This window comes from Columba livia, chromosome 2 (assembly GCF_036013475.1).
Source record: "Columba livia isolate bColLiv1 breed racing homer chromosome 2, bColLiv1.pat.W.v2, whole genome shotgun sequence".
Classification (NCBI taxonomy): Eukaryota; Metazoa; Chordata; class Aves; order Columbiformes; family Columbidae; genus Columba; species Columba livia.
The window spans coordinates 47,557,653-47,575,203 of record NC_088603.1 but is presented as its reverse complement, the minus strand read 5'-3'; the positions used below and the strand labels follow the sequence as shown (position 1 = coordinate 47,575,203).

The 17,551-nt window shown below is 44.4% G+C and overlaps 1 protein-coding gene across 1 annotated transcript; it reads right to left on the bottom strand.

Moving 5' to 3' along the window:
• Window positions 1–8,797: 8,797 nt before the first annotated feature.
• On the bottom strand, window positions 8,798–16,214 carry TMEM158 (transmembrane protein 158). The gene has a single exon (XM_065051767.1). It carries the CDS (start codon window positions 16,053–16,055, stop codon window positions 15,123–15,125), a length of 933 nt encoding a protein of 310 aa, XP_064907839.1. The 5' UTR covers window positions 16,056–16,214; the 3' UTR covers window positions 8,798–15,122.
• Between the last annotated feature and the right edge of the window lie 1,337 nt (window positions 16,215–17,551).

Below are 17,551 nucleotides of genomic sequence, written 5' to 3'. Positions count from 1 at the left end.
GCAGTTGGCGGAGAATGGCAGGACCCAGCTCTACTCCCAGTAGGGAAAGAGCCAGCACCATGCTTTGGTTTGCAGGGCTAAAACAGACACATACTGAGGTCATAAAACTGATTTGGGTAAGTCTTACTTAGCCTGTATGTACTGAGATGTTAATGGCGCTTTACAGCACTGTGCATTAATGAGATGGCCAGTGAATGCACTTTCTCATTCCCTTTCTGCTATTTAACTTGACAGTGAGTCACTTCTGCTCATTGCACAGGCCAGTATTTGATAGCATCATTAGACAGTGTGATTACATCATAAATCACACTGCTGTTAAGGCAAATCCCCAATTCCGCAGAGCAAACATAGATGTGCTTGTGAAGACACCTGTATGCCTGTGAGACTCTATCTTCCCTGACAGTACAGGTTATATTCAGTCCCATTCTTCTCCAATCTACTTTACCCTAAGAGAAATCATGCAATTAGTTGCAGTAGCAGCCTAACTTTTTGTCTGCTCCTTTTAACTTTGTGAATCACTTATATCCAAAATGAGTCGCTATGACGAGTCATGATGAGGTTGAGAAAAGCTATCTGCACTTAAAGAACAAGTCCTCCTGTCTGAAAAACTTACTTGTGCCCTGAGAGTCAGATTAGGGGCACGGTACAGCCAGGAAGCCAGTCTTTACTAAAAGTTAGCAAAGGATGCAGTCAGAGATCAAGCCAAATTAGGTGAAGTGGTCAGGAACAGAGAAGCAGGTCAAAGCTGAGGGGTTCAGAGGCAGGAGCAGCACACAGAGCTGAAAAGCTGGAGACCAAACCAACAACCAGGAGGAAGAGTCTTGAGCATAATGGCAGCCCAGAGTTAGGCAAAGTCAGCACAGGCCAGCAACCCTTCAACGACAGTTCAACTGCTGGTAACTGACTGTAGCTTGACTGTCTAGCACCCACAGAATGGGCTCAGAAAGTCCTCAACATTTTGACTGCTCAGAAGTCTTTGGAGGAGCGGTGATCCAGTCAGAGACCTCCAGCAAAGCAGCGCAGCAGTTCGTGCCTCTTATGTTGCACTGTGGTCAGCTGGAAGGGTGTAGTAGAGCTTAAAAATCAGTGGGGTTCCTGTGAGCAAGCATGGTGATGCCTCATGCTCGATATGCTGCTGGGCCACGGCCTTAGTTGTTGACTTGTGCCTGAAGCACGTCACAGTGGGTTTGCTGAAGTTGGTACAAAGAGGTACTCACGCTAGCATTTGCAAAGTCTGTAGTAAAGTTGTACACTGCCTACACCTTCTCATGGTCATGATCAATTCTATGTGAATCATTACCATTTAAATACCACATAGTTCACCACAGAGGCCTAGTTTTCATTAATACTGCCTCCAATTATTATTCAAATACATGCTTTTAGTATCCATCTCATACATTTTTACATTAATTTTGTTCTTTTCTTAATATGCAGAATGTAATCCAATTACAACTTTGACCTTTAAGACAAGGCATAGCTTGTTTTTCAAATGCCATTATCTGTATAATGTACACATGAGCATAACCTTATTAGAGACGATTTCTGTTTATTAATGACACGAAGCATAAATCTATGCACAGAGACTATAAGCAAATGCACTGCTGAATTCAAAAAACAGTCATGTTAGCACTAAGCACTCAGACCTTTGGGCACAAGCAAAGCTCATGCAGCAGCACTACAATCACAACCAAGTTGCAGCATTGGCCAGCAATGGATTCCTCTGTGAGAACAGCAGAAGTAGTTGACTTATCTTGCCTTCATCTTCCAACTGGGGCTTGGAGAAAAGAAAACTCAGGATACGCAAAGAAATCAACGACAGCAATATACTGTTATTTAAAACCATCATGCACAGAGTATCCTAATAGGTAGGCCAGTGAAAAGATGAAATTTTAACAGTCTGAACACTCCTCTATTTTACTTACAACACATTTTAAAATGCTAATTAAATAGCTTATGTAGTGGTTGGGCTTATTTTGCTCTGGATCACACTTTTTCACTTGATTCTTTAATCCCAATAGATTGATCTCCAGTCTACAGAAATGCCTGTTTAGCCCAACTTAAGGTATAATCAGATATTAAATTGGTTAATATTGTATTTGTCAGTGGGGTTCTCATGTAATATTTAGGTTGATTTCAGATTTTACCAGTTTAGTGAGGAGCTGAACATTCAAGTTCTGTTGATTTCATGGAACCCAGGGCAAAAGTCTTTCAAAAAAAGGTTTAAACTATTCGTAAGTCACAACTGGCACCATTTTGCGTATTTGAGTATTTTAACTTCTTTGTTTCTCATTAATCCTAGAAGTGAGATCATAGTTCCAGCCTTCAACATATATACTGAGCATTGTGCCAGTATTTAGAATTAAATCATGACTATACAACATAGCATTCAGGCTCAAAAGCAATGTTTGTTTTTCCATTTGTGCTTAAGTTTGAGTATCTCCCTGCCTTCTTCTTTTTAAATTCCTCTCCATGGGCTGTAAGTTCATTTTCAACATCATTAGCTGTAATTGATGATACAGGAGTATCGAGACCCCACTAAGCATCTAGGTTGTGGTGAGGTCTAGAGGACCAATGGCCAATGGGGAAAAATAACTTAGAGAAGGAAGTGTGAAACCTTGAAAATGCAAGAAGCCTGGAGTACTGGCACAGGCAATTTCAGCAGAAATGCCCTTCAGCCATGACATTTGGAACCCATTTGCAAGGCACCTTAAGGTGCAAACAACTGCAGAAAATCTTATTCGATTGAAAATGCTTTTAAAAAATTCTGGCTGCCACAAGTAGCTAACGAACTGAAGACTTTGTTTTAGTGATTAATATTTGTTAAACACCTGAGGCACTTCCTGGGCAGCTGCCTTCAAGAGTGAAGAAGAACAAAAGCCACGAAAGCATGACTAAGCACATGGAAACTGGAGTCAGTCAGAGCAGCTGTAAGTGTCTCTTTAGACCAGCCTAAACATATGCTGATTTTGCCACTTTTTCTGAGACGCTGCTCACACCAACAGCACGATGTGGTGACTCTCACCAAGCAGCCACAAGAGAAAAGCAACTTCTCCAATTTGCCCCAGCTATTTGCTCCATGGGGACTTGCCCACGGCTCACAGATGCGTGCCCATGGCTGCAGGGTTCTGCCTCGGAAGTGGCTCAGAGGTTACCTTGCAGTGGCAATGTCACTGCTGCCCTCGGCCTGCCCTCTCTCTAAGGTTTAACCCTCCTCCCCACCATCACAGAATCACAGAATCACAGAATGTCAGGGATTGGAAGGGACCTCGAAAGATCATCTAGTCCAATCCCCCTGTCAGAGCAGGAACACCTAGATGAGGTTACACAGGAAGGTGTCCAGGCAGGATTTGAATGTCGCCAGAGAAGGAGACTCCACAACCTCCCTGGGCAGCCTGTTCCAGTGCTCTGTCACCCTCACTGAGAGGGAGTTTCTTCTCAAATTTAAGTGGAACCTTTTGTGTTCCAGTTTGAACCCATTACCCCTTGTCCTACCGTTGGTTGTCACCAAGAAGAGACTGGCTCCATCCTCGTGACACTCACCCTTTATATATTTGTAAACATTAATGATGTCACCCCTCAGTCTCCTCTTCTCCAAGCTAAAGAGACCCAGCTCCCTCAGCCTTTCCTCATAAGAGAAATGCTCCACTCCCTTCATCACCTTTGTTGTCCTGCGCTGGACTCTCTCCAGCAGTTCCCTGTCCTTCTTGAACTGAAGGGCCCAGAACTGGACACAATATTCCAGATGTGGTCTCACCAGGGCATCGTAGAGGGGAAGGAGAACCTCTCTGGACCTATTAACCATCCCCCTAACCATGGAGAAGCCTCAGCTGTTTCAGCACAATATGGTTCACTGGTATGTTCTTCAGTGCTCTGGGTAAATATGTGGTACTTACGCAAGCACTTCCATCAGAAGTGCTCTTCATGCGCTCTATTCTTTCAGCATATACAGTATATATATTTGCTATACTGCCTCTGAAGTAGCTCAAATCCCTACATTTCAGTTCTCTGAAGTAATTAAAAATCCTACAGTAAAATAGAAACTTACAGCCCCTGACACATTTCTTTATTAAACTCATCAAATTCTGACAGCTGCCAAAGCTTAAATTAAAAACACAGAAGCTGATACATCCTCCTTTCATGGAATCATAGACTCATAGAATCATTAAGGTTGGAAAAGACCCTTAAAATCATCAAGTCCAACCACAAACCATCTTTATGTTTTGTCCAGACTCTGACTGCTCAGTGCTTTGAATTGATGAATAAAGATAAATTTCTTAAAATCATTGCAGGGAACAGTGGTTTCATTCTTTTCCAAAGTCATGCTCCGCACTCTACAGCAAGCAGTGCAAGAAAACCTGCAGCACTCTCTGTTCCTGTGCAAAGTCCGAGGCTAAAAGGATTAGTATTGCCCATAGCAAGTTTTTTGCCGAATTGCTCACATACTACATTGCTTCCTAAATAACCACAGCTATAAACATGCTGAGCAAAACCAGAGAGTACAGCAGGTGTAGGAAATAAAGGCAAGAAAACGAAGATGGTCGCAGGGAAAGAACACTTTGGACCTTATAAACGCTAATATTCAAAACAGGCTTATCACAAGATAAAGTATGCTTGTATCATTAAGGAACTCAGAGTAGTAGTTTGAAAATATTTTATGTGCATTGTCATGAGTGATTGGTTTTACTGTGAATGTGGGATTGGAAGATATTAGGAAGTAGCTAAGCGTAACTATTATTTGCTAAGTAATAGCAGACAATATATGCTGGGGAACTTGTTGTGAAAGCTTTCTATTGCTACAGTCAACCTGTAGCCTTGGCACTGAGGATTTTGATATTTTAAATATGTTAGAGAAATGTATTAACTCTTTGATGTTTTCCAGTTTATGAGTTCTCTTAATATTGTTGTTAGAAGGATTTAACCAGGATTTTAAGCAGTTTTTTTGTCAGATGTCATTAACTTTTACATTCATCATTGTAGCTTTCTCACTATCTTTTTACGTATATCAGAAGATAGCAATAGAGACAACTTGGTAGCTATGAAGATATTAAAGATAGTGTGGTTATCAGCTGAATCACACATAATTTAATGAAATTAATTGGGAAATTTTTGAAAAATGATCCTGTTCTTGTCACTATGGTAAAAGATTTTCCAGTCATACTTGCAGCGAGGCTGTTCTCATGGCAATCAGCAGAAGTTACATGCACAGAAAGCAGTTCTTGGTTTTGTTATTGAAGAATTGGATCATTCAGTGTCTTTGCTTCAGGAGGTTTGTTTTTCTCACATGGGTAAAGCCACTGATTTCTGCTTCACTGTGCCCTGCACATGTAGGAAAACAGACTAGCCAATGTTGTTTTCTTTCTGTATTTTATGTGTGGGAGGAGAGTAAATCTCCCTGACCCATTCCACCCACAACACTTCAGTTAGCATTGGGCAGCACCATTATCAATCTCACCGGATGAAATCCGATAACTCGGAATTGTCACAGGCATGATGCATTCCAGATGTAAGAGGGAAATAACAGTTGTTTTCCTCTGTCTTAATCCAGCATGCACTGGTGCCTCATAAGTGTTATGATGGCAATCTCATAAGGAGAGAATATAACTCTCCATTTCAGAACTGGAGATAAGTGAGAGGCATTTTGGAGAATGAGTTTTGTAATGGGCAACCCACACTCACACCAGGGTAGCTAGAGCAAAGCCTATGGAATCACATTTTATCTGTATGGGAAAGGGGTGTTCTCAAGGCAGTATCTACAGCAATTCCTAGTCAAACTCTGAAAAAAAAATAATAAAGCAAACTAAAAACGCCTTCAAAACTCAGTATACATTAAAGATATCAGTACATGGCTCATATAGTGCACAGACACTCCTGAATAGCTCAGTTAAAGATCTTTCCTGCTCAAAATGGCTTTCAGGCTAAAGCCTCATTCCTTTCCTGAATTGTGCACGTGGTTTCCCTTAGCTGCCCCACACGAAGCTGTGAAGCAGTCATAGCTGTGGAGGGCTCCTCTGGCACAGACTGGTGTCAACTGAGGTCTGCTGGCAGTGGTCCTCTCCAGAAACTCTTACCAGTACAGCTGTATTAACTTTTTTGAGAAAATGCTGCTTGCATGGGCCTGCTGTAGTTTTATTCCCACCATAGTTGTGCTTCCAGGACAGAGGGAAAAGTGATATATGGCTGGGATAGAGGACAGAGGCATAAGGCCTCTGTCTTCATGGCCCTAGTCCCTGAATGATCCTACAATTAGATATGGGGCTTGGGGCACCATGGAAAACCCTCACCTTGGGGAAGAGGTGTTGCATGGTCACATTGCACACACTGTGATGTAAACATCATACCTCAAAACTGGGTTTCTTTGGGTTAAGAAAATGATATGACCCTGTATTGTTAAGTGCTTTATCTGTCCTGGAAGAAATGAAAAAATCTCGAGAATTCATGCTAAGTATTGCCTGGAGAAAGTAGTTTCCAGTTTCCATTTAGGAGCAAGTACATTGCTGGCATAATTAGGCACAGCTCATATTCCCCAGGGAAAATGTGATGAAACACGCAGTGCAAGAAAAAAAATGAAATAGCCCCATGATTAAATCTCCACTAGCTACCTCCACACCATTTTTTTTTCATATATTCACCTCCTAGAAAGTAATTCTTACACTTTGGGGGATTGTTTCATATACTTTTGGATTAATGAGAAACTCTTCCAGTAACATTCATCACTTAGTAATGATTTGAATGATTTGTTTTTAATATATCAGCTCACAGCAGCACCTTTCAATGGGAAAAGCATTTCCAGAGTACAGCTATTGCCTAGCTAAATTGTGGACAAAATCATGCAGAATACATTAATTTAACAACACAAGGCTCGAACCATGCCCTTAAGTGTGAAAAAGAACAGATAAGGAATAACATTATGTTCAGGTTTTGCATTTTTATTGTGCATTGCATGCTTAAAACACTATATGGGATTCAGCTCGTTAATCCTTTCACTACCAGTACAAGAAAAGTAAATATTTCCTCCACAGCCAGATATGTTGTTTTCTGAAGGCTTGAGCACTCACAGACTCCAGTGTGAGCTGCACGTATATATATCATCTTATAGAAGTACAGCTGCAATGAGTTGGCCTGGCCATTCAACCAACTGTATCCTGGGCTGCATCTAAACAGAGGTAACCAGCAGATTAAGGGAAGTGATTCTGCCCCTCTGCTCCACTTCTGTTCCTACCTGGAGTCCTGCATCCAGCTCTGGGGTCCCAAACATAAAAAGCACATGGACCTGTTGGAGCAAGTCCAGAGGAGTCCACCAAGATAATGAGAGTTCTGGAGCACCCCTCCTATGAAGACAGGCTGAGAGAGTTGGGGTTTCTCAGCCTGAAGAAGAGAAGGCTCCAGGCAGACATTAAAGCAGCCTTACAGTACCTGAAGGGAACCTACAAGAAAGCTGGAGATGGACTTTTTCCAAGGGTAGGTAGTGACAGGACCAGGGGTAAATGCTTTAAACTGACAGAAGGTAGATTTATATTAGATACAAGGAAGAAATTCTTCACCATAAGGGTGGTGAGGCACTGGAACAGAATGCCCAGAGAAGCTGTGGGTGTCCCATCCCTGGAAGCGGCCAGGTTGGATGGGGCTTTGAGTAACCTGGTCTAGTGGAAGGTGTCCCCGCCCATGGCTAGGGACTTGGAACTAGACGATCTTTAAGGTCTTTAAGGTCCCTTCCAATCCAAACCACTCCATGACTCTATGATTCTATACTAGTGAAGCCAGAATGCTACTAGACCAGCGCTTGTAAAATCTGCCAGGGCCCTCTGTCTGTACTTTTCCATGTACCACCATCCAGGCAAGGGTCTTAAAATTCTGCAGAATCCAAGGTTTAATTGAAATGTAATGCTTTTGACTCTGTAGTTGCATACCTAAACTGAGCGTAACTTTAAACACTAATACATTCCTAAGTGAAGTCACTGCTTCTCTGGCTGTGCAGAGCTTTGCCGAGGTGTGAGAAACCTACCTTCAGTTAGGGCAGAAAGCAGTGTGAGACGCGTCCTGACATTGCAATCAAGGATACGTGGGAAAAGTGGCATGTGAGGGCTCCCATGATTCATGAGATAGGGTTCTGAGCAGGTGCATGAGTAGAGGGTTATTCAGAGAAAGGACTTTGAGGAATTAAGGTGGAAGGAAGCTCTTCAAGTGCATCCAGCTCTTATTTACCAGAAGACGACACAATAACTTAGGGCCCCGGCTCAGGGTCTAGGGCAGGAGTGTGGAAGAAGTCTTGTTACCACAGGACTGGTGGGAGAGACAACTTTGCACTTGGTTTTTGCCTTCAACATTAGGTTTCCTGTTCATCTTTGTCTTGTAGGTGTCACACACCAAAGCCATGAGAGGTACGGTCTGAATGGGTGTGGAGCAGAGCAGAAAAACAGAAGAAACTCGATAGCAGTTTCCTGGGGTACATTTTTATAGCTTGATAATAATAGACATACTTGTGAGAAAGGCAGGTGAGAAATCTGAAGACAGAAAATGTCAAGATAAAAACATGCGGTAGAAGAGAGAAGAGGGAGGTAGTAAGTAAGAAAGAAAAAGTCTTTAGAATTATTAATTTCAATGACAGAAGACAAATGGATTGAAACTTTGGAGGCAATGAAGATAGGGACCAAAAGGGAAGATTATGTAGGTAATCTTTAAAATATATGAGTGAGAAAGTGTTGGTAATATAGATCAGAATGCTATAAAAAGCATACTAGCACATAGTCTCATCAACAGCAGTGGCCCAGCCTAAGAACTGCAGTCACACCAGCATAACTTCAGTTCAGGTGAAAAGCTTTAATACAGTTCTGATGAACATTCTTGTGCTGGACAATGAGAAACATGCATTTGACATGGATCAAAGCAAGATATGATGGAAGAACCATATTCTTTCCAAAAAAACCCCAACTTTTAGCATGGTTTCCTTATAAGCTCAGAGAAAATCTGAAGTAAAACTAGGGTAGATAGCATATGCAAGAGATAGCCTTGCCATTTTGCTGTTTGGTTTCCGACAATATGTAGTGATGTATTTCCTCTTTTTATTTATGGTATGGTGGTTTCACTCCTATTTTTTCTTGAGCCTCCCATTTCCTACCTGGCTCTGATTCTCTTTTGCCATTACTTTTGCTGTTTGGGGGAAAAGCTGCAAGCAATTATTCAAGCAAAGCACTGAAAATTTTGGTTGAATATGAAGTATGGAATCGAGTTCCTAATTCATTTTACATCAGTTTTCCTTATTCTCTAGGATCTTAATCGCCCTCTTTTTCCTAGTTGATATTTCACAACTTCTTTGCAGAACATGCTGGAATATTTACTCTTTTTTACTGCTTTTTCTATGTCTTTTTGTTTCCTTTATTCCTCCGTGCTCTTCTCTGTATCTCTGTTTTAACCACTCCATGTTGCTTAGCAACACCCAGAATGACACCAACAAGGTAAGGTACCACTGCTTCTAGCAAGTCTCACCTTACAAGGAACAAAAATATAATTTAACTTCATACTGCCAGTGAATTCACTTCCTCAGAATGGCATTGATCTCAAATTCATGTCTCATTAATCAGATGTTTTTCTACAAAAGCTAAGAACAAGGCAAACACACAGTGTTTTACAGGATATTTGGATCTTCCAGTTTGCTCTGACATTGTTAACCTGTTGAGATAGAAAGAAAACTAAAGAGACAAGTGTTCCAATCCTAACTTCCCAAACATGCAGATCCAGGGACTCCTTTGTCGTAGAGACCATCAAACTGCTACACTCGGTTATGAATCCAAACTTCCTAAAAGCTGGAAGGTGTTTGGATTGTGAGACCTAGTCTGGTCACAAACCTAATTAAACACCATCCAGACATTTCCAGTAAACTTTAATATCTCAAATTTTATGCCAAATTTATACTGCTTTTTCCCTTGGCACAGTAGAATAGTAGAAACAAATAGTAGAATAGAAACAAAACAAATGAAGCTACATTTTTTTTTTAAATTTATAATTGTTTTAAACCAGAACTATCATGAAAGATGGACAAGAAACATAGTTTCTTACCAGTCACAAGCTGTGATCAATTCAAAATCACAGAAAAGAACACAGTCCTTAGAATACAGTTACGCATGATGTAAAAAATAGGACCAAAAAAGGGGTTTTTTTCCTACAAAATCATTTTTGCAAGGCAAAACACCCATATGCACTTCTAATCTTCATTGAAATGTTCTGCTTTTGAAGAGGAAATGGAAATTGATGGGTTTGTTTAAAAATCTGCTTGTAAAATCAGTTACTAGTCAAAGAGATCTTTTGTGTTTTGAAATCTGTGTGCATTTGGGGATTTGGTATTTACTTGTCTTCCAAAAGTCATTAAAAATGTTTTTTGAAAAATCAAAGTTTTTTCCTGAAATATGTTTGGGGGGCTGGAAAAAGACGTTTATTCAGTAAAATTCCTTTGAAATGCCACTGTCACTCTAGCTTCAGAAAGAAGCTAATTTCCAAACCAGCAAGCCCCTACACTGGACTGAGAAATCCTGGCTTTGGATTTATAAACTATGTGCTTAAAAACAGAGAGGAACAAGAATGCAATACCTACTTTTGTATCTAGATATATATCTTTAAAATAGATTATTTGATCTTTAGTCATAAAAAAATCTTAATCAACTTAACTATTTAATTTCACCAGGCTTTTGTTCAGCCCCTGGGATCACGTAATGCCAGCCCTGGAGACACTTTTATTCAGCAAGCGGAGATCACGATGAATAATACTTACTCAGACAAGTAAGGCTTTTAATTACATTTTTTTAGGGCCTGGTTCAGTAGCCCTTACTCATGTTGAGTAATATTTACTGCACAAATAGTACTGCTATTGCAGTCATATTAATCATCAAAAGGCACTGGTAAACTAAGTGCTGAATAAGTAACGTTCATCCAAGTGTGGCAATTTTGCCCCAAATATCCACGTAGCTCCTGACATACAAAACTGATCTTAATTACTGATAACCTATTGAACAACAGCATACTTACATAATATAGAATTATTACTATACTGGATGGACTACATTTTTATATTTTCATTGTGGGAATCAATGTGGCACCAAGTAAGAGCGAAACTGTGTCCATACTAAACCTACATATTTATCCATATACTTCTGCTTCTAATATATCTATGAACCATAACTAAGCAAGTAGTGAGGGGGAGAGATTCAACTCTGAGGTCTGAATATACAGCAAAAAATGTACCAGTCTAACACTAGCACACAAGAATTTACCTCTGTTTCTAGGTATCCCTTGCTTTCCAACAAACACATGTACATAAATAAAGTCAGGGTGACTTACCAAGAAACCCTATCCAACAAATAGTGAAGGAAAACCAGTATTACTTGTTCAGTGTTTTTTCTCACCATCCTTTTTCTCCCCTTTTTTTTTGACTTTCTGTTGTACACAGTAAGTCCTCACGTATATTAACAGATATATGTATATATGTGCATATAGATGCGCTCTCTGAGTACATGAAGGATTATATATGGTGACTAATCCCGCTCTTGTGCTGACCCTGCTACCAACTGGTTTTAAAAATAAATCCAAATGAATAAAAATGGCTTGGAATAATCCCCAGTAAAGAGACAATACATCGCCAGTGAAAAAGAAAATAAATACACATTTTGGTGTCTCAAACTGAAATCTGAAACTAGCTGGTGTGGAGATGTATCATTTTATATTGCTCTGGGCTTGACTCCTCTGGGTTTAATTCAGATTAACTTCCCATGTACGCAGGCAAAAGTTGTGTGTGCCTTTTGTTACTCAAAATTATGGGCTGCTTAGAGCCATTGTAGCAGCCACAGCTATGGGAGCAGGGTTATTGATGTTAGTGATATACTAACATCATAATATACTAGTGATATTGATGTTAGATGATACAATAGTGATGGGAGAAAGCTCAGGATCTGCAGAATGCATTTCCATCACGACACTCTGGACTATGAAAGCCGTTAAGTCACTTCACTGTGAACTTGGGCACAAGGATGCAGCTCTCCAAAATAGCTGTGTACATCAAAGTTTGCACCTCTCTTCTTCACAGGAGAAATCCTGCTGCCACCTCACCGAAACCCAAAGGCTCAGGGAGGTAGATCCAGGCTAAAGCCTGTATATCAGGTAACCTCTGTGCCCCCCACTGTGCCTTGCCTTCTCTACAAAGGCAATATGCGTACCCTGATAGTTGCTGTGATCTAAGGAAACATCTTCTTTAACTGGGAGTGCACTTTGCATTGTGTATCAAAATGTCCTCCCTGAAAATACTGCAGGTTTTTGTATTCTGGACAAGATTTGCCTCTCAGGTTTTTTTGTTGTTTGTTTGTTTGTTTGTTTGAGGGGTTTTTTTTTTTTTTGGTTAACTGGGGGGGGTTTGTTTGTTTTTGGTTTTAATGTCATCCCCGTGTTTCAAACATTTCACATTTTAGCAGACTTTTAATAGCAGCTCCACTTACAAGCCTATTTATAGAAGAACTATAAGCAAATCCCTCCCTTCTATCACACTTTTAAAGTGAAGCATCAAAATATTCTGAGTGTTACCTGTTGCCTGTTCACAAGGTTTGTATTCAAGCTGATACTGGCAGAAGTCCAAAGACATACCCCAAAACCATTTTGTACCAGCTTTACTGTTCTCGGTAGGTGTCTGTAAGAACTGCAAATAAAAAATCTTTAATAACTGAGGCTGCCTATTTCAGAGAATAATGCCATCATCTTGCTTATGTTAACGCAAGTCAAGAAAAAAACAACAGCACATCACTGGTGAAACTAGGATAAGCAAAAAAGAGATTATGACCTTGAGTTCAAGCACAGGCTCCCTGGATCACAGTGAGTGCTATGGACCATACACACCACAAAGCCAGCAAAACTTCCAACAAAAGTTGTTGACTCCCTGCCTAAATGTGTCTCATGCAAAAGAAAAAACTCTCTGCCTAAATGCATCCTAATTTAAAAGAAGTTCTTTCTTGGCATGGCAACACTTTTGAGGTTTATTCCATATGTAGAGCACTTCTCTTTCAGGAGGGTGTTAACATAAGCTGCATGTTCTCCTGTTAGTCTTGCCTTTTGGTATGAAGAGACTTCTCTGTCACACGGGGCATTATAGGCAAATAAACCACCTCTAGCATGTCGCATGTCTGTGCAGAAAAGAATTTGCATAAGGTGGAAATGACACCATGTCTTTCACATCAGGGAAAGAAAAGCTGGGCTCTGTAAACTACACATATGGGGAATGGTACCCTTCAGATCAACAAGTCAAATGAACATTTCTCACAGTGACTGGATCCTCTACTTTCCGAAAACAACACTACTGCAATATTTACTGGAGTGATGTGCTCATCAAGATCGGTAAGAGAAACAGTGGGTGTATCAACAGGAGAAACAGTGGGTGTAGAGGTAGTCCAGTAACAGGAAACATTTTGAAATCTTGATTAATTTCTGCTGTTTGTCAATCTTTTTCTCTCTGCATTTTTTTTTCCAGATAGCACACACACAGAGCACGCATTTGTCTTATTTTGTTCTCAATTTAAAAAACAGGAATCCTAAGAATTTAATCCCTCCAGACTTTTCCTCCAGTCATTTCCACTGAACTACAGGGAAGAAAGCAATATTATAAATACACTGAATTAACCCTGAGTGAGTTCATGAGTTCCTAACAAACTAAATACATTGATGTCGACAAAGGAATGAGAATTCCTATTGCAAATCTTTCTCACTTCACTCACATTTTGGTTTTAGAAACTTCAGCTGATTACTTGTGTCTAAGGCAAATAAAACAACTTAATACAAGGCTAAACAGTTCAACTACACAACAAATGATATTTCCAGCCATGCAACTGTCTGCTCAAACAAGAAAGAAGAAATCTTGCAAATCTTTCTTCTTGGCATGCTTGCACAGTGGCAGCTGTCATCTAGTCCTGGACCAGCAGCTCCTGCTTTCTCTCCACCCCATGAGTTTTCTGAGAGCAACCCTGCAGAATGGTGGATGAAAAATAGGGGCGATACTACGAAGCTTTCAACAAATATACTGCAGCTGAATTGTTTTTGAGGAGTGCACTTTGTGGAAATCAGAGTCTCGCCCCCGGACTCCTTTTAACCCATCTGAACAAGTGGGTCTCATCTTCCCAGGACCGAAACCACACAACCTCAAGACAAGGAGAGAGACATAATGTGTGGAGCTGGACTAAGTAAATCGCCTTGGAAGATCTCTGCCACAGACACGTTCCCCATCCCACACCACCCTGATGTAGATCGACAGTACGCATAGGGCAAACGCCATTCAGAAAGGGTTTGGAATTCCCCTTTTTCTACCACCAACCCCAAAGTCATCTCATGGGCAAAGAGTTGCTTTGCAGCTGGTTTGCAGATGGGGAAATCGGCTGAACCCCCCATTCCACCCTGGCGAAAACAGACTGACAAAAGGCTACGGTGGCTCCAGAAAGAAAATCTCTGTATTAAAAGCCAAATAACGCAGAGCTACAATAATAAATACACACTATCTCAACTGGGAAATACAGTGAAAAAGCTTTGTTAAAGTTCAGCTTCATCAATAACTACATATATATATATATATATATATATATATATATATACTGCTTCAGTTCTCAATCCTGCCAAAGAGACTTCTGTAAATAAAGAAAAAACCCACTCAAACTGTATTTCATATACAAAAAAGCTACTCCGACTACAACAAATGCAGTTGAATGGGAGGGTCTTTTTTATTTCCTGCGTTGTTGTTTTTTTGGGTTTTTTTGTTTTTTTTTTTCTACTAAAAGGTTCGTTTAAAACGGGTATTAAAGATATAAAACGAGCACACAGGATTCGGTCCCCTCCGGCGGCGGGGTGAGTGGCGCGGCGGGGCTGCTCCCCTCAGGGCGGGACGGACTCTGAGGCGGCCCCGGGACCCTGAGGCGACGCCGGGACCCCGAGGCAGCCCCCGGGCGGCCCCACGGCACACCGGGCCGGCGGCCTCCCTCCGCGCACCTGGGACAAGCTTTAAACAAGAACAAGACGGCAGAGTTTGGCCCGGCGGGAGGCGGCGGCCGCCCCGCGTCCCTCCGCACCGCACGACGAAAAGAAGCGGGGGAAGGAGTGACCGGGAGAGGCTACTTGGCGGCGGCGGCGGTGGTGCCGGCGGCGGTGCTGCGACGCTGCTCCATGCCGTTGGGCAGGAAGCCGGCGATGATGGGCACCGGCCAGATGAGGGCGGCCACGCTCCACACGATGATGACCAGAGTCATGAAACAAGCTACCAAGGTAGACTCGATGGGCTTGCGGTTCATCCGCCAACCCGGCTCTCCCTTCAGCTCCTCCAGGCTGAAATCCAGGCAGCAGAAATTCAGCGGCTCCCCTTGCAGCCAATACTGGCCGGGCTCCGCCGCCGGCGGGTAGGAGAGCGAGGAGGAGGCCCCGGCGGCGGCAGCGGGGGCTTGGGGAGCGGCGCCCCGCAGGCGCCCGACCCGTCTCCCCCGCACCCAGCTGCAGCCCACGCAGAGGCGCAAGTCCTGCTGGGCGCCGCCGGCCGCCAGCCCCAGGTGCTCGATGAGGAGCGGTGGCCCCACGCGGTGGAAGGCGGCGGAGAAGAAGGCCCGCCCGTGGCTGTTGGTGGAGAAGAGCAGGAGGTCGCACTGGATGCCCAGCGGGCGGCTCCAGCGCACCAGCAGCGAGCTCAGCATCTGCCGCTGCACGCTGATATTGCAGTGCGGGTCCTCGGCGGGCTGCGGCTGTCCCTGCGGCTGGGGACGCTGCTGTTGCTGCTGTTGCTGCTGCTGCTGCCCGGAGGAGGTGGGAGCGGAGGGGAACGGCTCTTGGCTAGAGGCAGCCGGCGTGCCCGGGCTGGTGGTGCCACTTTCCTCCTTGCTTGCTGCCCCATCGAGGTCCATCTCGACGCTGGCCAAGGTGCGAGAGGAGGAGTTGACAGGGGGCAAGAAGAGCTCTTGCTCCTGCTCCTCCTGCCCGCTCGCAGCCGCCGAGGGGCTCCAGCCCTGGCAGGGCGGCAGGCAGGCGGCCAGCAATGCCGGGAGTAGCAGCGGCAGCATGGCATTGACTTAGAGCCGGACAGGAGGGAGAGGAGGAGGAGGAACGGGCGGCTGCATGGCGCAGCCGGCTGCCATCTGGGAAGGGAGGCACACTGCTCCCGCCGAGAGAGCGAGAAAAAGGGAAGGAGGGTGGGGGCAGGCGAAGGGGGTGGGAGCGGGGCTGGGGCTGCCGCGGCGGCGAGGCGAACAAGCTGGGAGCCTCGGTGACGGCAGCGGCTCCCCGCTTCCCCGCCTCCTCCGCCCCCGGCCCGGCCCGGCAGCGCCCCAGCGGGAGGAGCCGTGCGACCGGCCGGCCCCGCCGCCGCGCCTTGAGGTGCCGGCCCGGCGCCCCCGCCCCGCGGCCGGGCAGCTGCTCTCCCCGGGCAGCCAGTGCCTCCCTGCCCTGGAGCATCCTCTCCCCTCAGACAGGGACCGCTCTCCCGTGCCGACACGGCGCCGGTTCCTGCCACCCCGTCCTCCCCCGTGGGGGAGAGCTGAGACCCCCTCAGCTCCGCTGCCGTCCCGGCCGCAGGGGCGAGAGGTTCCCCGCTGCCTGGGAAAGGGAGAGGCTGGTAGCGCCCTGGGACGCGGGACCGCTGGGTCCCTCCCGTCCCGCATCTCCCGGCCGAGAGAGCATCTGTGGGCGGCCGCGGGGGCTGCCGTGGCCATCGCCTCTCTCCCTCTTCGGGGGCCAGGGGCGAGGGAAAGAGGCTGGTTCCTCCGGAAACCGGCTGCGCAGACTTTAATCTCGACTTCGTAGGAAGGGAAAGGGACAGGGGAGTGGGGGACGCGGAGGAAAGGGAGTTTGAACAGACAGGGTGCACCGGCTGGGCTCTTCCAGCGGTGCTCTGCAAGTCCGGGCTCAGCCCCGGGGGCTGCTCCCGCAACCTGGCCGGGGCTGGTGTGCGGGGCATCCACAGACAGGCACACTCGGTCCCTGTAGCAATAATTTCAACGTAGAAGTTTATTACAAGGAGCACAAAGCTACCAAGCGTGGTAGCTGTGAGACTCCGTTGTGTTTTTCAAAAAGCTGCTTTTGAAGCGCGATAGTTTGTAATCAAGCTAGGTAGCACAGCTTGTGTCACGACCCAGCGCTGGCTACTGTGTTACTCTGGACACAGGTTGAGGCTCGCTGTGTTGCAGTTTGACACTTGGAGCCTTGCGGTGTACAGAACTGGATGACACAGATGATGAACATTGTTTAGCCTTTACCTTGGGCAGAGGGTGGAATAGAGTTACATTTTCCTGGCAAGCATCCAGAACCGGGATTCTTATTTGCCTTTACAGCCCTTTTTTTGACAAATACAGATGCAAAAGGGAAGCATGAATACAAAACCTAGGGAAAAATCTATGTAAACGGTAGAGCTGAACTCCGTATGGTGCTTCTTTAAGGATGGCATTGGTCCCATGTCAGACATGGTCCCACGTCAAAGCAACACATGGACACATTCTCACTCGGAGAACGAGTTACTGTAATATCACTCCCAAGTCTTTCAGATGAGTGAGGGTAGTGAATG

Bases quoted from the DNA above. Each gene is read 5' to 3' on its own strand.
- TMEM158 (XM_065051767.1), bottom strand. From the start codon at position 16,055: ATGCTGCCGCTGCTACTCCCGGCATTGCTGGCCGCCTGCCTGCCGCCC.